Source organism: Ostrinia nubilalis, chromosome 1 (assembly GCF_963855985.1).
Source record: "Ostrinia nubilalis chromosome 1, ilOstNubi1.1, whole genome shotgun sequence".
NCBI lineage: Eukaryota > Metazoa > Arthropoda > Insecta > Lepidoptera > Crambidae > Ostrinia > Ostrinia nubilalis.
The window spans coordinates 2852452-2879996 of NC_087088.1; the positions used below are offsets into that span (position 1 = coordinate 2852452).

The window sequence follows — 27545 nt, forward strand, 5'->3', positions numbered from 1 at the left end:
ATGTGAAATGAGAAGTGAGTGAGTGAAGTGAATCTCATGAGCATGAATACTATGTGAAATGGAATTTCCACAAACAATTTCATCCCCTATTTTAATTTTACTCCCTTTTTTACTAACTTTAAAGGCAATATTTGTATCTAATCAACAGCCCATAGTGAGAGGACACGTTTCTGAGCCGTACCTATTATCATCATTGATAGCACACGCACACCTGGTTGTAGACTTTCGTCTTTAGGTACTGAGATATTTTGAATGAAAAGATGTTGCGTAGTTTACTGAATGCTGCCCAGCCGAGTTGGATGCGACGATTGATCTCTTTCTCGAAATTGAATCTACGTAGCTGAATCTTTTGTGCGAGGTAGACATATTGTCAACAATCTTGAGAATCTAGCTCCCAATCGAAACTGGGTAAGACGCAACATGGGCCTTATAAACAAGCTCAAAGTTGCAAGTCAGCTCTGCGTCCTATGTGCCCTGCCCATTGCCACTTCAGCTTGCTAATCCGTCGGGCTATGTCAGCGACTTTACTTAGTTCGTTTACGGATCTCTTCATTTCTGATTCGATCTCAAAGTCAAAGTCAAAATTTCTTTATTTGTTTAGACTAATAAATAGTTCTTACAAATCGTCATTTTGTTCTTAAGGAGCCTCTACATGTCTCATAATCTTTTTATACCAGCGCTTCGAGACCAACATTTGGCAAGTGCTCAAAAGAAGCGCCGCAACAAACTCAGTCAGTCACCACTGTCTGCCGGTTAATATAAATAAATAGAAAAAGCAGTAGTAGGTACATTTGATTCAGGAGCAGTTCACTGAATTTACCACGCATTCTTGTATGGTGTATCTTACAAGAATGGGTATACAAAATTGCGTGGTATATTAAACAAGGTAGTAACTTGGATTGACCAGTCCCCGAAAGCAGCGCCTGTTCACAGACATGACGAGTGAACCAGCCATCGCTTCACTCGACCATATTAGAGGGAATGTAACGATGATCTCGTAAAGAAACACCGAGCATAGCCCTCTCCATAGCACGCTGTGCCACTTTGAGCTTATGTCATAAAAACTTATTTCGTTTTGCATAATCTGTATGTTTTTTTCCTATTTTACCTTAAGGTGCTCGCTTTGGGCCAGTCTCCCCTAAATGTTCCGAAAGGAAATTTTAAATTTGCCGTAAATCGGTTTATACTAAATCAAATAAAAAATTGAGTATAGCAGATTTGTATACATTTAATATACATTTTTATGGTCTTATAAACGAATTCAGAAACCTTCAGTAACGAAATCTTCTAGGTGGTCCCGCTAGGGAGTATGCTCTCCGGCGGGACCACTTTGAATTAATGTTTACAACAAAACTATAGATATACATTTTTTTAACTAAGTCTACAATTATATACATATTTTATACATTTCTTTCGTATATATTATATGTACCTACGTTAAGGTGGTCCCGCCCCAGAGCATGACACAGAAAATACACTGTTCATTTGTTTTCCTTAAATGTGCCTGGATTTGCTGTTCATGTAAAATGGCCACAAATTCACAATTCTGCTGGAAAGTTAAGTTTTTCCATACTTGTAGCAATGTGTTGGTGAGATGTGGGGTCAGGGACTTTGTATTTGAGTGGGTCTTTGGAGGAATGCTTGCTGTATGTTTTATTATTAGGTGTATGTTGTATTGTATATTATATGTCAGTATTACTCACAAATACTAATCTAGTCTCAAAAATTAAACTATCATTACATTAACACATATTTTATTTATTATTATAAATAACCACTAAATATAATAGCTAATTGCTTCGCTTTAGTATTGTCCTTAACAATCAACCAGCTTGGTGCTTAATTAATAATAATATATCATATTGTATAATTTTAACATAATCTCATACCCTTCTTAACCCTTTAACCGCCGCAGTGTTGGTCGGCGACTCATTTTAAGACTGGCCCGTGTTAAGTTTTGAGATCGAATACTGAAAACTTAACGCGCATAATAACAAAAACTAAACATAATTATGTTATCAACTTAACAAAATACCTACTTTCACAAGAACTGAAAACAACTAAATCAAATCTACCTCTGGAATATGACTGACCACGGCAACTCCTTCAGTCTAGTAATGTCATACTTCTTTTCAAAAGTCCGCAGTCTGCTAGTTGTTTCTGGCCATGGCCTCCTCCTGGTTTGTTGCGCGAAGGCATTTTTCATGCAGAACACGGAGAAAAAGTCCGTAGACGGCGTCAAACCCTGCTCGTTGGTGATGATCGAATTGTAGATGTAATCAATGGGGATAGCAGACACTATGTACGAGTATACTTGAGGGTTCTGCGCTTGAAGCAACTCCATCTTTTCGAAAATTTCTGACCAGTTAAGGTCGTTGTCTAGAACTTGTATGTTGACTAATACCTGCCAACAAAAACGCACTTAAGTAGGTATACCTACGTAAAATATAAGGAGAACTGCCCGACTGTGACTGCCGGTCTATGAATTTGAATTATGAAAGGCTTTAGAGCTTAGCTGTAGCGGCTCTATAGCTACGATTGTTCAGAGTATTAGGAGAAAGTTAATAACTAAGTAAAGTATATTTATTTGAAAAAGCTCTCTTAGGTGCAGGTTGAATAGGGTTTTCTTTTTTTACGTTACGTGAGCTAAAATGTTAAGGACTGCTATAAGGATCTATTTTAGTACCTCAGTCATATCATTGATGACGAAGTTTCGAAAGTGCTCCGCGAACATGCTCGTGACCTCCACCTCATCCTTGAGGTGCACCACGACCGTGTAGCCTTTATGGCTGTACCGCTCCACCAGGGCATCTACGGTGTCAATGTCGTAGATGTGTCCGTCCACTAAGATGGCCAGGTTACTCGTCACCGGCAAGTGGCTTTCGACACTGTTAATTAAAAATAGGCATAAGCGAAATTGAACATAAGCAAAAGCAAAATTAAGCGAAGTCTTGAGAAAGACCAGAATATCGAGTTTTGTAAAAAAAGCATAAGGATTAATAATATTCATAGCAACCTCAGATCATATTCTATGATCTGAGATAGCAACTCAATCTTCGAGCAGCATTACTGGATGCAGCCGTTTAGGAACGCTACAATTTTTTCATCTAGCCACTACTTACCTACTAAGCTATCTTTTTGAATTTTCATACCTGCTCTCATTTCAGCTACATAAGTGTTTCCTTTTACATAAATATATTATTATACTGCACCATAAAATTGTCAAGTATTCAACATTTATGGTGATCCTATTACAAGTTCCTTAAGTGGTATAGAGAAAAATATTTTTCATTAGTTTTGTACCTTATGATTTCTCAATAAGGTTCAAAATATTGTGGCCACAATTCTGCCGCTACCAGGTAAAGGTTTAAGGAAGTTTGAAAACTAAGTATGACTTCACATACTTGCTAGAACAGATGAAAATGCCGTGACCGCGCTTCTTTAGCGTGTACAGTATGTAGTACATAGCCCTCCTGACGGAGTACTTCTGGTAGGCCGTGCACTCGTCCAGGATCAAGACAGAAGGTGCGCCGACCACAGCAGCCGCGAAGTGCAGACGGGTCTTCTCATTTGGCAGCAAGTCGCAGATACGAGTGTGGGCTTGGTCGTGAAGCTCTGAAAGCCAGCATATAGCGTAGGAAGTTTTGACGTTTTGTCGCTTGTCTATTGCATGAATATGTAGGTAACGTCTGACTGACTTGGAGACGTTGTGGTTCTACTACAATAGACCGTCATGTCCAATCAGTATCAGTCGTACTCACAGCTGCATAGGTAAAGGTTTAATTGAAAATCTTTGGCTTTTTATTTAAAACCAAGCTGACAATGTTATTAGCAAAATACAAAGCAAAAGCAAAGCAGTCTCATCAGTCACAAGCGCAGTATCTTACCCAAAGCGTCAATATAGTTTTGTAGCTCATTGTGGACGTATTTCCATGGTACTCCACGCAGCACGGCAATGAATACTAAGGCGTCGTACACACGCATCCAGGTAGGAAGAGGCTCCCTTTCGCAGCAGAGTGAGATGTTACGGGAGTACTGAAACATAATGGTAAAAGAGAATTGAAGTAAGGATTTTACTTAAAAAATCTGGTGGATTATCATCAATATTAACGTGAACAAAGGCCACATTGTACTTTGCATCGAGCTGTCTCCTATGTACCTACATAAGGTTCGGACTTCAGCGTTCACTTGGTGGACATGCACCACGCCTTCCCCGTGCTCTGTATCTTGTACCCGGCCAGGAATTCGCACAGCTTCAGTCAGCCGTGTCTCTTCAGCCTTACAACTAGGTATAAGATGTCACAGTGCTTTTTTGATTAGCTGTCTTCTATAAACTTACATAAAAAGGCTCATTATTCAGGGTCCACTTGTGCACCACGCCTCCCCCGAGCTCGGTATCTTGTACTCGGGCAGGATCTCAGACCGCTTCAGGCGGCCGTGTCTCTTCAGCCTTACAACTAGGTATAAGAAGCAGTGGCTTTGCCTGACGACGTATCTCCTCTACAGTGGCTTTGCCTGACGACGTATCTCCTCTAAATAAACTTACATAATAAGGCTCCGACTTCAGCGTCCACTTGGACATGCACCACGCCTCCCCTGCACTTGGTATCTTATAACCTGCTAGGATCTCGCACAACTTCAGCCGGCCGTGTCTCTTTAGCCCGGACAGTGCCAGCACCTCGCCCTTGCCCAGGCCTAAGTGGATGTTGCGAAGGATGAACATGCCGGTTTCCTTCTTCGAGACGTTGACTGCTAGCAGGTATTCCCCGTACGTGACTACTTTCTCGCCTGGTAAGTATGACCAATTTTATAATGACTCTTGCTTTTAAATAAGTAGGCCTACTTAGTTCGTTGGTCTTAGGTCCGAAATGTGAAGTAACTTTTATGAAGGTAGACATTTAAACGTAGTCAAGTAAAACACTAGCTATTTGATAAAGGCTAACGTCATGATACAATAAAATTCCCAGTTTCAACTCTCCAGAGCACCTATCAGCCAATAATTTATTACAATGCTATACGCTACTTCTCTATTTAAGTAACATTGAAAAACTTACTCCGTTTGGCTTTAATCTGTGCCAATTTATCTTGTACGTCAGCCTTCTCTCTCGCCGCGCCCTGGGTCAGCTGTTCCTGCACTTGTTGCTTCTCCGTAATCAAGAAGAAAGATACCACATATCTGCGTAACCGATGGATGAGGCGGTATTCCCATAGCAAGAGGAGACCGGTAAAGAACACGGCTGTGGCCAACATCGATATCAATTCCACGAGGATGCCCGGTTTCATTGTGAAGTAGGGTCTCCGTTGAAAGCATTCTTGGAGGACGCCGCATTTTTCTGGGTGATTGAAAAGGTAACGCCGATAGATGATCATCAAACATAAGTAATTTTCGATCCTACTTTTTCCAATAAAAGGAACATTTTAGGAAGGATTTTACTTACCACAGCATTTATGAAGAATTTTCGACGAACACAAGTTTTTAGACTTGATAATAACGCACTCACTGTTGTAGAGGAATATCTGTTTGATCTTCACATAGGCATAGGCCATATTGAACTGTGGCGAGAGCCGCATTATGTAAAGTGCATAGTTTAGTGCGCTTCCATAAAACAGCTTTGCTATCACTGTGGTCTCTCCTGAAACATAACACGATCATTCAATTGCTTGAATTTGTGTCTGTCTTGTTGGTTGTCCTAATTAAATAAATAAATAAATAAATAAATCAAAAAGTAGGATCCAGTACATTATACACCTACCTGACTAAAGAAGAAAACTTTTCATATCTCTTTAGTTGGTCCTACCTCGAGAAGAAAGAAACTTACCAAATACGACGTTCACAATAATAAAGGTCATTGTATTCAAAGCTGCTTGCGGCCCAATGCTGAAGAGGTAAGCTTGTGGGATACAGCCTATGCCGTACACGATCAGCATTATGGGGACCACCGCTGAAAATAAAGGAATAAATACCTTAGTTATTATTAATATCATGATGTCATGAAAACACCACGGCTTGACCAGCTTGCAACGATACGAATATCGTTCGTTACAGATACTTTCTTTGAGAGCAATCAATAGACGAAAACAATGGAAAATTGTTGTTAGGAACGATAATGGACTAAACGAAACCGGACTAAACGAAGCTGAAAATGCAGTTTTAAACAAAATTTAGCTTCAACAGAATGAATTTTGAAAACTAACCAAGATCGCCATAAGAGAAATGTTCGAATGGCACCACGATGTGTATGATGCCGACCATGACGAATGTTATGATCACCACCAGCAGCCAGTACAACACCAGGTCGCAGAAGTACATCGACAACCAATACCTAGCTGGTGAGAAGTTCATTGCTCGACACTGGAGAAGAAAATTCGCATGCTTAGTGAATTAATTTCCAAACAAATGAAGATCAAGCACTGCTTTAGCAACGAGGCGAAAAGAAAATTGCAGAAGAAGAAGTGCGCTACTGGGGTTGAAAGAAGAGATTCTCTGTGAGATTAACATTCCGTTATTTAATCTAGCTAAGAACACGTTGATAACGTAGTTTTTGTAAGTACCTGCAAATGTCTCACGATGCCGTGCTCTTTCGATGGTATGAGAGTGATGTGGGAAATGGTCAAGATGAGCAGGAACTGAATCAAAAGGGGTGCTCTACCAGCATATCTCATCCACTGAAAAAAATACATTATTAGGACTTAAGTTACATTTTAGCTTCTAAGTTTTCATCAAGTCTGTGACTTGAAACTATGCTTTAGAATAAATCAGAAAGACTGCGCAATTAACTATTATGGTATCTAGCAAAGGCACAGACATTTAGCAAAAGATGGTTTATGTAAAGATATATTTTATTAAGCGAAATCTTAGCGTGATATTAAAATCAGCCCAAATATTTTACTGACCGGTGTCAGATCCAACGCTAGCGGGTCGTCTATGACCTGTATGGAGGCGTCAAGAGTGGCGGTGTAATGGCGAAGGAGGGCCATATGCACCCGAGCCAGAGACCTCGCAGCCGCGCCCTCGTCGTGGTGGATGGGGCTGTACAGCGCTTGCACCTGGTCGAAATAAAATAACAGAGTCTCAATAGATCAATATCGAGTAAACAATTGATATTAGAACTTTTCACTTTCAGCCACTTGGTCTTTTGACAATGCGGTGTATAAGCTGGCCGGAAGAATAGTCTCTACACACTTGAGTAGAATCTATACTATAATAAATCTGTAGAGAGGTCAATTTTGTACATGAAATATATTTTCAAAATAACTATCAGGGGGTGATTAGTGATCGACACTGATGCCAAAAATGCAATCAGTAAAAATTTTGTCTGTCTGTCTGTCTGTCTGTATGTTCCTTATAGAAACAAAAACTACTCGACGGATTTTAACGAAACTTGGTACAATTATTCTTCATACTCCTGGGCAGGTTTAGTATACTTAGGAATTCACACGGGAACGAGAATTAGCGGGAAAAAACTTTTGTATGAAAAATCTTTTTTTTTAAAATTTGGCATGCAGGTACCTTAGTAAACTTAAAGCTTAGTTACAACAGGATATTGCAAAATTCCTACGGGAACGGGAGTTAGTGGGAAAAAACATTTGTATGAAAAATCCTAAACCGCGTAAGATACGAGATGAAGGGAATAAAACGGGATCCACGCGTATGTTAATAGAGATCTGGGATCTTAGCGCGATTACACTAAACGTCATCTTATACAGCGTCCCTAGCAGATACTTTCAAGAACTAAGATTTTCATAGATTTTAGGCAAACCGTGAGTTTGTTCAAGCCGTCACTGGAGACATCCATGCCATAGGCAAACATGTACACGTAATGTTGAGGAGAGTCGATAGCTCGTGTCACCAGGTATTCCGTCAGACTCTGCAATACAAACATAATTCATTTTGAATATATTTATGTAAATTTTAAGCTTATTAAAATAGAGAAACACTGATGGTCTCAACGTGACATTTTTAAATGAGTTACCTAAGTAGGTATTCACGATTTGACGTTTCGACTGCTACGCAGCCCTGATCACAAGCAGGCTCTATTCTCTATTTTAGTTGAAATTTCTCGCGAAAGTTTAAAATGTTATATTATTAAGCTTGTTTTAAATATTCATAAATACCTCAGTTTCTGCTAATGCCGTATAGAACATGTCTTCAACTTCGTTTGCAGTTGCTTTAGTCTCTGACATTACGTACCTGGGACAAGAATAATAATAGAAACTCGTCTACTTATAAATATTAGTAGTTTCATATTTGTTTTAATTAGGAGAGTCTTTAGCAACTAAGGTCATAATTAAAAGACACCCGCGATTGGCTTATAAAAATAAAAGATACAAACGCTTTAGCGACTGATCTTGCATCAATGGATTTATCAGAACGCAGAACCAAAGTCGTCTTTTGTTGCAATGCTTCCACAGTCAGGATCTAAGGATACGATACAAATAATAAATCAATTATTAAGATATTACATATGGAAGAACCCTTTATGTCCCCTTTTGCCTATAGCAATGACTTACCTCACCATGCAATATCTTCTTAGCATCACGATCTTTGTCCAGGTGTGATAAAATGCTGGCCAAAGAAATTCCGATGAAAATTCCCGCCATTAGCGTTGCTAAAATCTGTAATGGAAATGCCATTCATTAAAGTATGGACCGAGGATACTACAGTTCTAGCGCTTAAATCAATCAGTGCCTGAGGTATGTTTTTTTAAGATTATTAGCAATTATTCTTGTGGCGGAGGTTTGGGCCGACGCTGCTGTGTATTTTTGCTGTCGACACGACAAGAAGAAGAGGAAGCAATATGTATTCACAAATTACTATTAGTCCCGTTAGCCCCTCGTGTTAAGCTAAATAAGCCTGTGTTACGAGGGGGCTCACCACAATAGTCGAGTGGCGGCTGGATTCGAAACCGCGCTCCTCGGATCTCGAGTCGGCCAGTCCGACCTCTTTACAGTTCGGCTATCGTGGCTATATTATTATTATGACGTGACAGAGCATAAATAAGTCTGAAGAAGATCTGAAGTCTCGCTGACGTTTGTGTTACAAAAACACCCTCTCGTGCCGCTACCATGCCTCAGGCACTGAGTTAAGCGCTGGACTTAAAGTAAGGCGTATTTTTTTAAGGATATTATGCACATACCGTTAAAAAGAAAACCGATTTGTAGTAGAGATAGTACGAGATAAACTTCCAACTGACGCATCTAAGATGCGTCATATTCACAGTCTTTGTATTCTTCCTGACCCATGGGCATGGCTCTAAGGTTATTGACAAAATTATTGATTTTTTTAATAGTAAATCAAATGAAACAATTGAACATTAAAGTATCTAGTTATACGAGTAAAATGATTGTTTACCGGCTATATTTTTTAAAGCTTCTTTCCCGAGGTTGTGGTGAAACGGGGAGGTTTCATGAACAGCAGCTCGTGCTTCGTTTATGGCTCTGAAAAAATTATATTTAAAAATAACATTGTTCACCGACGAGCAAGGTTTCACAAAAAACTTAGTATACAACCTATTCAAACTAACTGCGAACCTCGCTGGAATGCGACTCTCTCCCACTTACCCGCACACCTCGCAGCGTTCGCCCCATCCGTACCAGAACGTCGATATGACGTCACAGCTACCAGGCGCGAAGTTAACTCGACCGGGTTGTATAGGTAAAATTATTCAAAATAGTTTTCTAGGCCTCCCACCTGCGACTGACTTCTTCCGAGTCCGGCAGGCTAATGCTCATCGAAATTATGCCATATTCGTTAGCGTTGTCGTTAAGATCTTTGACCAGAGAAGCGACATTGGCAGTGGGGCTCGCGGGTAGTCGCAGAATCATCAAAGAGCCCAAATGAGCTCGCACAGTGGCTCCAGCTGCTGCCGCTCGCTCCAGAAGTAGAGCTATATTCTCGTTGTCTGTACTGCTGCCGTGGCGAAAGGTCATTCGTACTCGGTATTCTCGACCTAGAAAATAAATTGTTAACTATAATGTATAAAATGAAAAGAACACTTTCTATAGGTACAGGTCTCTCCTCACTTTAGATAGAAGGCTGACGCCAGTAATCACAAACATTACTATGAGGTCTCACAGTGCGCGTAGACGCACAGGGTGACACACGAACCAATCACAGAGCTCTATTCAATGCTGTGCTATCGATTTTCTTCTTCACTTAAGCAAGCATCGTTTGTGAATACGGGCGTGAAATCACTGCGTAAAAAGTGCCGTTTAATAATGTATTGCAGTCCCTAATTAGGAACCTAAGTTTTAGGTCTTTAGGTATTAGATAAAACAATGAATAAAAACTTTTAGCATAAATTAAAATGCTATATTATACTAACTTACCATACTTGAAAAACATGTAAGCAGGAGTGCCGCCGAACACCAGTACTTTACTATCAAAGATGAAGACTCTGTCAGCATATTCCAGATTAATGCTCGTGTAGCACAGAAGTATAATGGTGACATATTTTTTATATTGCTGAAAATCATGCAACCAACTAGTCATCACTGACACAATGGTAGATTCTATGCATATGCAATATTATCAATTAAAGGTGCGATGCGTATGTGCTTTTAGCTTTTCTATACATACCATTATTTTGTCTTTCAGAACTTGAACATAATTCGGTTTGTCCGTAAAGTTTGGAATGAAAATTATCTGAAAGATTAATTTTGTCATCAATGATTTCAATAAGATTTTTTATTGTGTAGTGACGATACACAGATGAGATAGAGCGTCACGTGACGAAACTTCCTCCATCGTAGATCTAAGCAACAACTTTTGTCCAATGAGATTGTCAAGAGAAGTCTATAAAAAGACTAAAAATAAGCGTTGAATCAGACCCTCGGCTCTATCAGCAAGGCAATGGGCCCAGCATGATGATGATGAAATGGCTTCATTAAAGGCAAGGTCGCTCCAATCATAGATCAAGTGCTTGATGAAATAGAGTCGCTTATCTTCTCTTACTGGGCCAATTCCCTCCATCGAAGACCAAACCTACCTCATTTATTCTTCAATAAGATCATCATCTCAGCCATAGGACGTCCATTGCTGAACATAGGCTTCCCCCAATGCTTTCCATGTTGCCCGGTTGGTAGCGGCCTGCATCCAGCGCTTTCCTGCTACCTTTATGATGTCGTCGGTCCACCTTGTGGGTGGACGTCCCACGCTGCGTTTTCCGGTACGCGGCCTCCGCTCCAGAACCTTGCTGCCCCATCGGCCGTCAGTTCTGCGTACTATGAGCCCTGCTCATTGTCACTTCAGCTTGCTAATCCTTCAATAAGGTAGTCAAGATAAAGTCAAACCCTCGGCTCCATCAGCAGCGCGATGGCCCAGCTGAGCTGCGCGCGGTAGTAGCCGCCCAAATTGCGCACGTACTCATGCCGCACCGACTCCAGGTCACATTCCGCCACCAGCCGCCGCATGCGCATGTGCGTGAATTCGTTCACGTACTGCTTCGACTCTTGCCAGAGGCATATCTGCAATCAGTTCATGATAGTGTGTCTTTAGTCTCCTCCATTAAGCTGGTAGCCCAGTATTATAATTATGTAGTTAAAGATATTATTTCCATTCGTCTAGCGAAATTAAATCAGCATGGTTCTCTTTCTGAATATGAACTGAATTCACCAATCCGAAATGAGGTCACAATACAATGAATTCCACGAAGAGTATATTTTCTAGGTTCTAGACAAATGAACACCCGCAACTTGTAATTCATGTGAATTTCAAAACACTACAAAACTTATTTTTCTTCTGTAAACTTTCATCAAAATAGATTCAGTAGAAACAGAAACAGCCGTCCATTCATTTTCACAAAAACGACGAACTTTAGCGTCATAAAGCTGTAAAAGGTACGATTTTACAACGGTCTCATGGTAAGCGTTACAAAGAGTATGACAATTCTATTACTAACGTCAGCAAACAGAATGATGTGCTCCTCCACAGTCAGGTCCTCGACTAGCACGCGGTTGCGATGGCAGTAGCCCATCATGTTCGGCGCCGCCATGAAGTACGAACCCGAGGTCAGGGTCTGACCCAGCACGGTGATCGAGCCTTCATCTGGCTGGGTCAAACCTAATCCAAAATAATATGGACTTATTTCTATTGATACTGGTGAGGTATACCGTTGACCTAAATTAGGCCACTTATGATGTCATGCAAATTATTCATAGTGACAAAAAGGTGAGGTACATTTCGCGTATTTTTAGACTGAATAATCTTGATAGGTCAACGAGTCTGACCTCTGCACTGATTTAGTAAAAATGAGTGCATTAATTAGTGGGACGTTTCCATAAAAGATGATAAAAATTGATAATTCATAGAGACCTGTCAACAAATCCTCAATACTGATGATCATCTTCTCCTGGATGCGTTCTGCAAACAAGATGGTGAACTCCCCGCGGTAGATGTCCAGCGTTATGTTGCTAAGGACTGGCACGTTCATGATTTTCTAAAAACAGTTATTGCTTTTTACAATAGCTTGCGTAATGCAGGTCAAGGTAAAACAAAGATACATTTCAGAAATAAATATAATGAAATCATAACTAGAGACATAAACTTACCTTAGACACGCTACGAAAGCTTATTGCTTTAGCAACCAGTTCATCTACTTCTTGCAACTTTTCAAGCTCCTTCCCAATTGGAGTTTCTATTCTATTCAGTTTATTTTTGTCCTTGAACAAAAGTATAGTAAAAAAAACGTATTTCACATCTATCAATTTAACCAAGTGTGGATCAAGAGGGATTGATGAAATTTAATGATTACTTACCTCGACCTTTTTGAATATAATGGATTTCCAAGAGACCTGACCGCCAATGGCCTTGTTACGCATGGTTCGCTGCATCAACATCAATATGCCAAAGTAGAGCATGTTCATAATAGTCCACAAGAGAATAGTGTACAATAGAGAATGCTTGGCTCCACGGAAGGCACCACCTGGATACGACAAAAAAGAAATGTAGGCCGTACCAGTCGTACCTAAATCAGTAAGAAATGCAATTTTAAAGCAAGTCTACAAAAGCAATGATTCTCACGTCCAGTTTGCAGAAGTGCAAATTCATTCAAAGCATGCACTAAGCCTAAAGGTGGCAGTGCAATATGCAAAAGAAATGTCAGGGCTCCATGCTTGAGATCGTAGCGGTGGTGAACTAGTAGCTCCCCTAGAAACGTCTGCAGCAGTGTGAACAAAGTGCTCCATAGACAAGCAATCCAGGCTGCAAACAGGATAATGTTAAATTTAAAGCACTAGAGAAAACACTGAAAGTAATTGTGTATCTTTACAATCTGAAAATTAAAAATAATCTGCACCATCTGATAAATGAAAAAGGCATTAGGTGCTCAAGAAGTTTTTATTTGTATTAGATGCAAGTTTAATACATATAGCTGATAATATTACCATACCTTTGTTATGGAACATCGCCATGATAAGTGCAAGCATGATCATCACGGACACATAGGCAAGCAGGATAACGAGAGCATAGAGGAGGTGGATCCAGCGGAAGATGAGGATGAGGGTCAGGGCACCGAGAACGCAGATAGGCAGAACTGTCAGGTAAGCGTAGACCAGCCACGCTATGTAGAGCGTTGAGAAGTCCACGTTGCGCATTCTTACAGCTCTCTGAAAGAAAAAACATGGTCATTGGCTCTTGCAGTGGGTAGAGCCTAATTTTTCAATCATCAGATATCTTTTAACTGAAGAATAGCCTTGTCATTTTGAAATAATTTTGTCCCATACTGAAACTGTTAATGTGCCAAACTTATTCTTCAGTTAAAAGTTATCCGACGATTGAAAAATCAGCCCATAATGCTATAATCCCTTTGCTACTTAATTTTTAGTATGCAACTACTTTCTTAGCATTCACGCAATCACGAAATTAAATCTGTCATCGTTGCATTGTCTAAAGGAGCTTTGGGCTAATAGGTTCCTAGCACCATGCCCAAGTGGGAAGCATCTAAAATTTTGTAATTACTTTCTGACTTGTAAATACTTGAATCAACTGTCTGTAGTTGAGTTTGGTGGATTACCTTGAATCGACTATGTGTCTCCTGGACCACTAACGCTTGGGTCTCAATGACAGGTGGTATGAGCGCCAGGGTCAGACACAGCAGTATGCCAGATATGGCTCGCCGGACTTGGTTCTCTTGCATGAGTGGAGAAACTGGCATTGACACCAGGCTTAGCTGAAACAAAACTCTAGTCTTATTTTACTGTAACTCTACGTATGGAGCAATTATTTACGTTTCATCATAATTATGTGAAATATTAACTAACCGGTCCGATAACATTTATATAGGTATTCTGATAACTTATTTAGTCAATGTTATTAAAATAAGATGAATTTCTGTTAGGTCTAAGTATGTATTTTATTCATACCTATTGTTGTAATTGATTGGTTTTAGTGAAAACTGACCCGATCTTTTATTAATACCATTAACAGCCGAAATAGCTCAGTTGGGAGAGCGTTAGACTGAAGATCTAAAGGTCCCTGGTTCAATCCCGGGTTTCGGCATTTTTTTAAATAACTTTGTTTATAGGCATCCTTTTTGCCTTTAGTAGGTAATAGTACCAATATGTAATTTATGTACAACAGTAACTAAAATGGACTTGGGAAAAGTCAACAGTTTCTATAGGAATTTTACTTATGTAAAAAGAAACTCATATCTCAGCTATTTAGTAAGTATGCTATAAACGCACGAAACGCAAAAAATGCACATGATTCAAATAAAAATAAATATTACCATTACAAATAAGTATTTAAATAACCTTCAGCTTAATATTTAGCAAAATATTATATTTGAAAACTGCCGAAACCCGGGATTGAACCGGGGACCTTTAGATCTTCAGTCTAACGCTCTCCCAACTGAGCTATTTCGGCTGGTATTGAACTTTCTTAATTTGTATGTGACTATCAATTTAACCTTCCTTGGATGTTGGCTTATCGCCATAAGTAAGTATAGTCCAGTCAATAAAGCATTATAGATGGAAATCCGTGGAACACAATTTCTGACCTCGGGACTTTATTTAGACTAGTTAGGAGGTGAACATAGCAAAAGTCCCCGCCCTTAGCCCATGAGCCAGCGGGGTGAGGGGGGTTTAAAGGTACCACTTTTCGGTTTTTCGCTTAACTCTCGGAAATTATGCGTCCTAGTGACATGACTACTATGAACCAAAAAAAGCTTATTCAATTTGCTACAGGTGAGATAGTCAAGTTTTTCTATATCTTGTATGGTTTTTGCGGAATCTGTTCTAGAAGGACTGTAATATTGGAAATTTTATTTTTGTCTTACATGTTCCCATCAAGAGAAAATCGACTAAATCAATATTGAGCAAATATTTTAGACATGCGGAAGTACTTTAAGCCTAGTTCCAGGGAGAGGACTGCACTGTGCGTATATTTAGACGAATCAATTGGAGCCACTTTTGACTCCTCATCACTCAAAAACTACTGTGCATTAACACTTCAAATTTGGCTCATGTGTTGAGACTTGCAAGATAAACATCAGCTTCAAATTTCATAAATATACCTCAAACGGTTCTTTAGGTATTGACGTCCAAAAATCTACATATCTGACCTATAGACCTAATTCTAACAACTTCCAGATGACCTTGAAGGTTCAAATTTGGCATCCAGATAGATAGATGTGTAAATACAAAGGAACAAATAAAAAACCAGTAAATTTTAACATTTCACATGTGATAGATAGATTTTAGTGTTCTAAATGTCGATTTTTGAACGTCAATGCCTAAATAACCGTTTGAGGTATATTTATGAAATTTGAAGCTGATGTTTATCTTGCAAGTCTCAACACATGAGCCAAATTTGAAGTGTTAATGCACAGTAGTTTTTGAATGATGAGGAGTCAAAAGTGGCTCCAATTGGGTCGTCTAAATATACGCACGGTGCAGTCCCCTCCCTGGAACTAGGCTTAGCGTGCTCCCGCATGTCTAAAATATTTGCTTAATGTTGATTTAGTCGATTTTCTCCTGATGGGAACATGTAAGACAAAAATAAAATTTCCAACATTACAGACCTTCTAGAGCAGATGCCGGGAAAACTATAAAAGATATAGAAAAACTTGACTGTCTCACCTGTAGCAAATTGAATAAGCTTTTTTTGGTTCATAGTAGTCATGTCACTAGGACGCATAGTTTCCGAGGATTAAGCGAAAAACCGAAAAGTAGTACCTTTAAACCCCCCTCTCCCCGGCGGCTCAAGGGCTAAGGGCGGGGACTTTTGCTATGTTCACCTCCTAACTAGTCTAAATAAAGTCCCGAGGTCAGAAATTGTGTTCCACGGATTTCTCTCTACACCGTCGTTAAAGCATTCATTGACTGGACTAGTAGTCATACATTCCGATTTCAAATAAATAACATAAACAATCATTCGAGAATCACATAAACTGAAAACAGAAACTATGCATGAACTAACTGTACAGTGCAGACATTTACGACTTTTGTAAATAACCAAGTGGCTCTACACAATAAAATCTAGAATTCTCTCTCTCTCTACATTTCTTGTTTGGTACAACTAGGGTTGCCAGGCGTCCGGCTTTAGCCGGACATGCTTTGGCTTTTTAGGGTCTTGTCCGGCCAAATATTGCCTTGTCCGGCCTGTCCGGCTTTTGTTAGGCTTTTTATTTGGTTGCCGCGCCAGGCGAAAGTCGAGCCACAGAATCATATGAAGCGCACGCATCACGGATGTTGGTTTAGCAACCGATGCTGATAGTACTCACTCATGAGCTGACACTAATTGCCGGGCCACATGTCCGGCCAAATGAAACACAAAGTCCGGCTTTTGTGATTTTGGACCTGGCAACCCTAGGTACAACCATAAATTTTGAATAGTGAGAAGTAAAAATCCATTATACCTATCTATGCAAGCCTACAGTACTGAAGTCCAAGAGGAATGTACTTATAAGCATAAAACAAGCTGTCTAACTAGAGATGTGAGGTACCTCTAACTAGGCGTACCTCATAGTTAGGAAGACTAGAGCTTGCATACTCCAGGATGGCCTGGCTGACGGCCAGTTGTACTGCGAGGAAACCCGCGCGCAAGTGTGGATTGGGATGCACGCTGGTATCTGAACTGGTAGCGTAGCGAGCCCTCTCGGTACTGCGTATACTGAACTTCCACATGTTACCATCCTGTAAGAAACATGCTGCATGTCATGGTAGCATTATTTAAGGTTACCATGACAACTGACTTCTTGGAATTAACATAATGAGCTCAGAAAAAGTTACTAGTGTGGTTCTACCACTAAAACAGCTGCCTCTTGGTTAAAATAGTTTCACTACGAAGTTGTTGAGGAGCCTGTACAACACCTGTAATCTGTGTGGCATCACAAATTTTCGGATTCTTTTTGCGAGGCTAATCTTTTTGAAGCGCCTGTACTTAAAACACCTATATGGCATCACAAAGAAACTTACTGCCTCTTTTTGCGAGACTAGTCTTTTGACAAAAAACAAAAATCTCAGGACTGAAAATTAAAAACTATATTTTATATACCTTTGGCTTCCAAATGACCCATATGACTGGGTTAGTTAGCGGTGATCCCATAGAACGGTTTAAATATAACATGTTATTTAAATCATCTTCCGTTTCTGCTGACATTATTTCTGAAAATCAATACACACAGTCAAAATATCGTTGTTATATGAATGTTTTAAATAGTTTCTTGAATGCGTGCGAGGTTTTTATCCCTAGGTATTTCAGGACAGACGTTGTGTAATAGTGCCTCAAAATAGAAAAAGAAAAAGGTTTTGAAACTTCTTGGTGATAGTGTCTATTCTTAAATATGTAGGTTTCAACATTACTTCTGAAGACGTGGCATGATGACGTAGCGTGATTGAGTGAAGGTGCCAATCTAGCCAATAAAAATAAAACCTTACCTGTTTGCAGCAATTCAGCAGCTCTGGTCATGATGGTCACAAAAGGCGGAGTGTTAGGCGCATACCCCACCAAGTTCTTGGAGTGCAGTGATGCTAGCAAATCAGCTGATGCTAATGGGGGTTCAGGTTCTGTCTGGAGTGGCGTCAGGAATACTGGCTTGGCTATGAACACCGCTATGAGGAGTAAGATGAAGGCAAACAACGTCTCTGCTAGGAGTATGGGCCATCGCCTTCTGAAATATACATTTTGTTTGTAGTATTAGTATAGTACAAACAAAGTAAATAAACCTGAAGAGTTTGTTTTTTTGCGATAATCTCTGGAACTACTGGTCCGATTCAATAGCCCATTTATCGAGGAAAGCTTTAGGCTATTTAACATCACCCTACAGCCAATAGGGGCAGAGTAGTAAAGAAAAATGTTCCAAAAACGAGAAATATTATTGAAACTATTTTCACACGTCACACCCATGGACCTATAAAAAAAGTCGGACGGATTCTCATCAACAAAATACTGTGACATTAGGATATACCAGCTCGCCTGTACGTACAGGCCGGCACGCACACATTCATACCCTGATACACCACTTCGAGTGCAAACTTCACACAGTTGACACATTTACGCGGCGAAAAAAAAACACAAATACGACATGTCTTGCGTGGTGAAATTGTGTAAAAACCGTTCTGATCGAACGAACAAAAATCAAGGAATCACATTTCACAGGTAAACTAATAATCTAATCACTTATTTCCCCGATTTTATAAACATTAAAATATTAAAATCAAACGTCAATCACCCGACAAAATAATACGTCAAAGGCCAGTGTTCTCAGTTATTTACGTGGGAAAATTACCCGAAAAGTGGGAAATCTATAATTTTAAGACTTTTTAGGTGTTTATTACGCATACTATTGAAATAAAATAATTTATCATAATAACTGTGTTTTTATGGGATATATTTTCGTAGGCAGATTTGATCCTTCCCTAGGGCGTGGAACTGCGAAATTCAAATTTTCTTATATTTTTGCAAGTCAGTGTCAGGTTGTATGTTAAAATCTATCAGAGATAATAATATTGATGATACATAAGATTATGATTACGTAGGTACACAAGATTGATCATTTGTAACTGCGTGAATCGTACCTGACACTGACTTGCAAACAAAGTAAGAAAATTTGAAAATTTCACGTCTACCTCAACGTATTCATCTTTCATCCTTTTCAAATGGCACGATATAATTTCGTCTACATTTCGTAACATATCTGCCCATCTATGTTTTTCTTAAGATAAATGGGTAAAATGTTTTGGCTAACATGGCATCCCTAAATTCACTCACACAATAGACAAACGCCAAAATTTTGCGTCACAGTTTTGTTGTAGCGCGAGTTCCGTCCGCCTTTTTTTATAGGTCCATGGTCACACCATTGCGTCACACACAGTCACGGTCACAGCTAGTTGTAAGCATGGGTTGTAAGATTAAAAATTGCATGTACACATACTCGTACGTGTGATTTGATTTATTATAATATTACAGATTTTATTTATTTCACAATCTTATTCACAAAATATTATTACAAGTAGCAACTTACTGTCTTTGTAAGTAACATTTCCACGTGAGAACGTTTATGTGACGCTGAAATTTACTCCGTATAGGCTTTTTCTCCTCAACGCCTTTCTTTTCTTCTTCGGTAAATATTCTAGTTATATCCATTTTATCAATTAAAAATCATCAGTTTCTATTAAAACGATCAGACGCCAAAAATGGCGCCATTTTCATGACACATGACAATAGTTTTTTATTTAATCTTTTTGAAAAAAGGTTTTATTTCAGACAGATCATTAAAAAGTATTTATCAAAATCATCAATATTGTGGCCTGTATTCTGTAATACTGGCCATAAACTTGTGATAATAGAGGAAATAAGTACTGTAGCTGTACAGGATGGTTTCGTGGAAAATTACGAAACCGGAGTGATGTGGGTAAATGTTTTTCCCTCTAATTTTCAGAGATAAATAAATGATATTTCAGCTTGATTTCAGCAAATGTTTCAACATAGAGCTGATTTTCAGTCTCTTAATTATGTTTCTAGAAACACAGCAATCCAAAAAGAGGTTTCAGCGCCTTTATTATCTTGTATACTTACCCCCTTACTAATAAAACTTACATGCTCGTTGAACAGTGTTTTATAGTGACGTTTAGTATGGAAATGTCATTTTAAAACAGTGTTCAACAAGTGTGTAAGTTTTTATTAGTAAGGGGGTTATGTTCATGTTTGTTTATCATAAAGGGATCACGATACGATATTTTTGAGTCGCTATTAGCTAATCAATTCGCTTAATATAAACGAAGTGAACTCACTATCAAGATGTTAATTTAAACGGCAAATATTGGCTTTGCTGTCCGGTACTCGGTAATATCCCTGGCCCACAATATTTTCAATTAAAGGCCTAACTTCTTGTCAGCATTAGGTATCTAATAAGATCATCAAATATTTTGATTTTATTATTTTACCAGAAGATTTTGTTCATATTACATACATATTTTATTATGTACTTACCTAAATAGTGTTCGTTTACAATATGGCAACAATCACAGATTTGGATCCAAAACTGTGGTAACAATTTTCACAAATTTTCTAGTATCAGTGCCCGTAAAAGCTCAAGTACCTAAACATTTAAAAAAATAAAATATCATAATAGGTTTTTAAATATAACATTTGAAAAAATCAAATTTCCTAAAGTGAGAGAATAGTACCCACGACCTTTCGCTTGCCGGGTCAATATGCTTATCATAAAAGTTTTGATTATACGAGTAACTTTCCTTCAAAGTTATTCATAAGCTTAATATTTTACCTATTTTACCAACAATTCTACCCACGAATTGTGTGAAAATTCTCACTGCCTCTCAAACTGATAGTTTCCACTGTAGATATAGGATCTGACTATAAATAGGCGTGTTATCAGAAATAGGTTTTAGTTGTTGCATGTAGCCTACTACCATGATGTCTCGGGTTGTGTGTATCGGATTGGGTCTCTTAGTTGTGTTGGGCTTCTTCGAAGCTGGTGCAGGTACGAGTAAATAGTATATTGACATTTATAATTTAGATTAGGTAACATCTAAATTCCTCTCTACATCACACAAAATTCTTGAAATGTTGGTGTACCAAAAATACAAAAAATCGTCAACTAAATCCAAACCTAATTTATTGTCGATGGACTTTCTCCTTTTATTCACACTCCAACTTAAAATATTAACAACATACCTTACTCAAAGTGACCGTCATTTGTTATTTATTCCAGCTCCTCATCAAGGTGGTGGTAGCTTCAGCCAAGCCAGTGCTCAATCATCAAGCGGCGGCTTCGGCGGAGGTCCCGGTTTTGGCGGCCCTTCTGCCCGTGGCTCTAGCATAGGAGGTCCTGGCTTTGGAGGCCCAGGCTTTGGCGGCCCTTCTGCCCGAGGGTACAACTCTGGTGGTCCAGGATTTGGTGGGCCCCCTACCAATTACGGACGCCCTGGCTTCGGTGGCTCTGGTGGAAGTGGACCTACTATCAATATCTCGAAGAGTGTCAGCATCAGCACAGGCGGTGGTAGTTCTCAATCGCAAGCCAGCTCGGCTGCAAGATCCGGTGGAAAGTGATAAGACTTTGAATACTGTTTTTGTGATTTTTTTATTGATTAAATAATGTTTTGGTTCATAAAGCTGGTGAATTGAAGTTATATTAAGTATAATAAAATGGTAAATAATTCCTATTTGTATACCATTTATTTTTATATTCCTTTTCCTACTCCTTCCACATCACGTATCTTTTAAATAGTCTATAGGGGAATGACACTATGTTACAATAATTTTTGGGATTTTGACCATGTTTACCAGGTACCTAAGTACTTTTATATTGAGTATCCAAGTAAATCAGACGTAGATATTCCCAAATAATTAAACATTTTAATAGGTTATTTGATAACAAACAATACAATGTTCAATAAATCATCAAAATTATGCTAATTTATACAAAGATAACAAAAATCTGTGCTACTATGTAGATTTTATCAGAGAACAACAATAATACTATAAAACCGGCATCCCTTTGCCTAATTTTTTTGTCCACAACGAGGAAGCTCTTGGCCTGCATCTCACCTGATGAAATGTTCGAGAGGGTCGTGTGCTCCTGCAGTGTAGACTGAATGATAATAAGTATGATGATGATGATGATTTATTTACGTTCTTCCATGTCAAGGAATCTATTAGCCGATTTTTTACACTATACAATCAACATACTCACATACCTACATAATATTATGAATTATTCACTATCTAAAATCTATTACAAACCACAATATATGTACATAGAATAAAAATATCATTCGTTCGTTCGTTTCAGCAGAAAGACGTCCTGCTGCTGGACATCCACATCGTCGGTCGACCTAGTGGGAGGCCTGCTCACGCTATGTCTTCCGGCTCGTGGCCGGAATCAAAAAATTTCGTATCATATTTTAAAACTTTTATTAATTTGATTAAAACTAAATTACCAGTTCAATTTAAGGTTCAACAAATAATTCCTAGGTACATTATTGACCGGGTAATAACTTAGCGTATTAGGAAAAGAAGGAAGTAACTAATTAAAGGAATATTATATGCAAATGTCCTTTGCTTTTAATAACTCTAAAATGACATTACCTAATTGTTTATCAACTATATTGGAAAACCCGAAGGCGTGTTCCGCGTATTTTCTGAGTCCTATGACCCGGGCGACTCTATTACTCGTAGCTGTCGACGCGATTTACTCATATTATTAATTTGTGGAAGGCTGTAAACCTCTAGTAGATTTTAAATTACAGTTGTCTGTCTGTTTGCCTATTGTAGCATTTTCTTATGATTGTTGTATAGATAACTAATTTGTCAATTGTAGAGTTAAGGTTTTTAAAAATTGATATGACTCATATACATTTTTATAGCAATTGCGAAAGTTTAGAATTGAGGAATAATTATGAGAGAAGCCTTGATGAACCGTATGTGCAAGGATGGAATAATAATAATAGTTTATTTGTTAAATTGAGATAAAATAAACGCACATGTACTAACAACTCTAAAAAGCATCACTCCATCATGGCTTACAAAAAATCCCCAATTCCCCATAACAAAACAAACCACGAAAACAATCATAGTCCGCCTTAGCGAGTCCCCGCGAGAATCGATGTGTACATTGTCAGTTAGGCTCGAATTGGAAATGCCGACTGTTGACGTACCCACAGAGGCGCATATAAATAGTCAATATGATACGTTTGTCGGCATTGTTCACTGATAGCAAAGAATCGAATAACATAATGATGAAGGCGTTAGTGTGTGCAGGACTCGTTGTCCTGGTGATCCTCAGTCTGTTTGGAGTTGATGGAGGTGCGTACAATATTTTAGCTACATCTATTTCTTAATTTTCAAAAAAAAATCTCAGTTTGGCTTTGAAATCCAACATGATTGCTTTTTAAATCCCTCTTTTTGAATCAAAACTTGCCAAAAAAATTATTTTAAACAAAACAATATTCAAAACTCAGTTGATTCCGACTGAAAACTTCCAAAAAAATTAAAAAACATATTCCAAATCTCATATTAACCAATTATTTTCTCTTTCCAGCTACCAGAGTAGCCCGATCACCTCAGTTTGGAGGGTTCAGTCAATCCCAGGCCCAGGCCTCAGCTGGCGCCTTCGGAGGCGGTGGAGGCTACGGCCCAGGCTACGGTGGATACGGTGGTTTCGGCGGTCAGAATTACCGGCGCTTTGGAGGCGGCCCCGGTTTCGGTGGCCCAGGATTCGGTGGTCCTGGATTTGGCAGCTATGGTGGACGCCCTGGCTTCGGTGGCTCTGGATTCGGTGGCGGTTTTGGTGGCCGCGGGATCGGTGGCGCTCCATCCATCAGCATTTCGAAGAGCATAAGCATCGGTGGTGGGGGATCAGGCGCTGCGCAGTCGCAAGCAAGTTCAAGTGCCGGTGGATTTGGGAAGTGAACAATGTGATAATTACCTAGCTGTATAAGTACTTTGTTGTGAAGAGACTGATCGCCTGTTTTTTTAGGAACCACTAAATATGCAGTGAATGTTTAAATAATCTAGTTGATAATATTGCACTAGAGAAATAATAAATACATGATATAAAAATATCCTTTTACTACCTACCTAATATCCTTCGTAGCTTCTTCTTCTTCCTCGGTCCGTCACTGATGAGGATCGCGACCACATTTCGTGTTTTTCTTAAAATGTCGCTGGAACCTACAAAAGAAAATGTCCTTGTATTATGATTGCTGAATCCATAGCATTCATCTTTACATCTCTACATAGAAATCAAAGTTACTCTGTCTGTACTTTATGTTTTAAACTACACAATGAATTAATGTGGTTTCAACAATAGATAGAATGATTCAAGAGGAAGGTTTTACACATAGTAATACCCATGCGAATCAGTTGCGTTTAACTATTTTTTTTTTTAGATAGACAACCTTAAGCATGTCATTAATGCGATGTAGACCGTATGGAGTTATATTATAGGTATTTTTATATATAACTAGCGGCCGCCCGCGACTTCGTACGCGTGGACCTCGTTTTACTCCATTAGGGGTGGAGTTTCGTAAAATCTGCTCTTAGCATCTATAACGCGTATATTTTAAATTTCAACTCTCTTACATTAAACACATAGGACTTTCATAATATAAACTTCCAACCCTCCTTTTATCTCCTTAGCCCCCGTGGTTGATTTCTAATGATACATTTTCAGTATAATATGTACCACCACCACCACCACCATTTCAGCCATAGGACGTCCACTGCTGAACATAGGTCTCCCCCAATGCTTTCCATGTTGATCGATTGGAAGCGGCCTGCGTCCAGCGCTTCCCTGCTACCTTTACGATGTCGTCGGTCCACCTTGTAGGTGGAAGTCCCACGCTACGTTTTCCGGTACGCGGCCTCCATTCCAGAACCATTCTGTCCCATCGGCCATCAGTTCTGCGTACTATGTGCCCTGCCCATTGCCACTTCAGCTTGCTAATCCGTTGGGCTATGTCAGCGACTTTGGTTCGTTTACGGATCTCCTCATTTCTGATTCGATCTCGCAAAGAAACACCAAGTATAGCCCTCTCCATAGCACGCTGTGCAACTGAGCTTCTGTATACGGCCTATAGTGAGAGGCCACGTTTCCGAGCCATAAGTTATCACTGGTAACACACATCGGTTATACACTCTAGTCTTCAAGCATTGAGGTATTTTAGACGAAAAGATGTTGCGTAGTTTCCCGAACGCTGCCCAGCCGAGTTGGATTCGACGATTGACCTCCTTCTCGAAATTGGACCTACACAGCTGGATCGTTTGTCCGAGGTAGACATACCTACTTGTCGACAATATCGAGAATTGAGCTCCCAACTGAAACTGGGTAGGGCGCAACATGGACATTCGACATAAGCTTCGTTTTGTCCATGTTCGCCCTCAGGCCTACCTGTTGGGAAAATCGATTAAGGTCTTCGAGCATTGTTCCAAGATCTTCCAACGATTCTGCCATGACCACAATATCGTCAGCAAACCGATGTGTACACAGTACCACAGTGTACCGAACAGTATATTATGTACACCTCCACAATATCTAGAGATCATAGTGAGCGTACATTTTAACTTTCAAGTCTCTTACTTTAAAAACCGAGGACTGCAATACAGACTTCCAACCCCCTTTTTAACTCCCATGGGTTGAATTTTGCAAAATTTCGTCTTAGTGACTACCTACGTTCTAAAAGGAGGTGTATTCCACTTTGATCACCTGGCTTTGATCAGCCAGTGAGACTTGTAGTTTCTGAGACTTCGTGATGAGTGAGTGAGTCACTTAGTCATTCGTTTACCTTTCTTTCTACTAAAATTATACGTACCTATAATAATTATCATTAAAATCAAATAAGTAAGTACCTACCAACCTAAGTAATTAAAATAAAGACCCTACCAAAAAACTAACAAATTACATACAGAAAATAAAAACGAAGTAATTCTTATCCTATTTAACTTCAATCGCCCACGCGCCCATCCCATTTGTCCGCCGCTGAACCGTACCCTAATATTCATCTCGGTAGATGGCGGCACATAGTAAGAATTTGCAAGGAAGTTTGTAAAAAGTCACTAATTAACACTTTGACTTGCTCGTTTAAACACAGTGAATGATTCAAATAGGTACATACATTGAATGGTTCAATTACATAAAATATCTTTATTTATTAAATTTTCATTATTATTTACGAACAGCGCTATTCATAGTACATGTAATATTTAGTTACTAATTTACTAATGATGTCGATAGATGGCGTTTGACAGCTTTGCCTTCATGAATATTCACGTACCTCAAAAATTTTTGTCAGGCGCAAGAAGATTTTAAGCAATGACGATAGATGGCGCTTTTCCACGTCTTATGAAAATCCCAAATATTTTACGGGACCCTAATGTTTTCCAAAATAAAATTTAGCCTATGTTACTCGTGAGTTATGTAGCTTTCGAATGGTAAAAGAATTTTTAAAATCGGTCCAGTAGTTTTTGAGCCTATCCATTACAACTAAACAAACAAACAAACAAACAAACAAACAAACAAACAAACAAAGTTTTCCTCTTTATAATATTAGTGTAGACAAGGTAGCCTTGGCCTGTATATCACCTGATGGAAAGTGATGATCAAGCCTCGAGCTTCACACGGAATCCTCAATCACAAAAAAATTTGAAGACACATCAATATTTTTTTATGAATTCACGAACCCAATGCAACATAAAAACATACAAGGAGTAGTACTCAGCAGTACAGTAGTGAAAAAAGTTGGCAACTATTCACTCTGGTTACTTATTGGTTGTTTTTGTAAAAATAATTTGAATAAGTACTAGTCATAATATTTTATGAGATCAAAGTTACATGAAATAGATAGATAAATAAAGAATAGGATAGAAAACCACCCGACAAACATTTAACTAACACAAAACAACACAATAGACAATAAACATAAACAACAAATAAAGTCGTGCTTTCCTGCCTAAAACCTACATCAAAACACACCTTTCCTTATTTTCAGCAGAGTGCCATTTAAAAGAGCGTCCTTATATTATTATGTGGTGAACGCTATTAAAAGTATGAGCTTTCTTCAAGAAGGTGCTGTCTTCATTTTGGGTACACTATTATCTTTTGTTTGATTAAAACAAAATAAAAATTGACGTTTAAATTAAGCGTAACTTAAACGTTAATTTTTATTTTAAAATGATGATGTGTAAGAGGCTTCTGACGTCCCATTTGGATTTGGGAACGCCGAACGCCAACTCATCGTAGGCGTATTTATTAGAAATCATTAATCTGCCCATTGCTACTTCATCTTGCTTGTCCGCCAGGCTATGTCAGCGAATTCAGTTCGTTTACGGATCTCCTCATTCCCAATTTGATCTCGTAAAGAAACAATGAGTTATCTGGAAATCATTGGAGGAGGCCTATGTTCTCATCAGTAGACGTCATGGCTGATATGATGATGAGTATGATGATCATGAATTCATATTTTCGAGACTTATCCATAAAATTAAACCGACTGCACTCTCCGATTCCTTGTAACTTATAAAATATTTTAACAAACTTCAGTCGAATATGCTTACCTAAGTGCTATTTAAACTGTAATGAATAATT

General features: G+C 38.9%; 2 protein-coding genes, 1 long non-coding RNA gene and 2 other non-coding genes across 5 annotated transcripts; 3 read left to right on the forward strand and 2 right to left on the reverse strand.

Annotated features, from left to right (window-relative positions):
* Positions 1–1473: 1473 nt before the first annotated feature.
* On the reverse strand, positions 1474–19613 carry LOC135076998 (ABC transporter A family member 4-like). Its single transcript, XM_063971588.1, has 32 exons — positions 19464–19613; positions 17878–18110; positions 17495–17604; positions 16960–17133; positions 14013–14168; positions 13389–13605; positions 13022–13201; positions 12757–12923; positions 12550–12660; positions 12314–12437; positions 11901–12061; positions 11293–11466; positions 10580–10645; positions 10330–10465; positions 9692–9950; positions 9353–9438; positions 9138–9253; positions 8512–8616; positions 8334–8419; positions 8116–8191; positions 7761–7868; positions 6895–7047; positions 6553–6666; positions 6196–6352; positions 5820–5942; positions 5439–5633; positions 5055–5333; positions 4547–4788; positions 3888–4035; positions 3405–3615; positions 2687–2888; positions 1474–2404 (listed from the first exon to the last, which is right to left on the reverse strand). Exons 1-32 carry the CDS (start codon positions 19583–19585, stop codon positions 2072–2074), a joined length of 5124 nt encoding a protein of 1707 aa, XP_063827658.1. The 5' UTR covers positions 19586–19613; the 3' UTR covers positions 1474–2071.
* Trnaf-gaa (transfer RNA phenylalanine (anticodon GAA)) lies at positions 14425–14497 on the forward strand. The gene has a single exon. It is a non-coding gene; the product is annotated as a tRNA-Phe (tRNA).
* Positions 14791–14863, reverse strand: Trnaf-gaa (transfer RNA phenylalanine (anticodon GAA)). Its single transcript has one exon. It is a non-coding gene; the product is annotated as a tRNA-Phe (tRNA).
* Positions 19614–20785: 1172 nt separating the features above from the next.
* Positions 20786–21624, forward strand: LOC135074963 (uncharacterized). Its single transcript, XR_010257931.1, has 2 exons — positions 20786–20942; positions 21174–21624. It is a non-coding gene; the product is annotated as an uncharacterized LOC135074963 (long non-coding RNA).
* Positions 21625–23103: 1479 nt separating this feature from the next.
* On the forward strand, positions 23104–24022 carry LOC135074968 (keratin, type II cytoskeletal 2 epidermal-like). The gene is made up of 2 exons (XM_063969337.1): positions 23104–23266; positions 23502–24022. Exons 1-2 carry the CDS (start codon positions 23146–23148, stop codon positions 23870–23872), a joined length of 492 nt encoding a protein of 163 aa, XP_063825407.1. The 5' UTR covers positions 23104–23145; the 3' UTR covers positions 23873–24022.
* The last annotated feature ends 3523 nt before the right edge of the window (positions 24023–27545 follow it).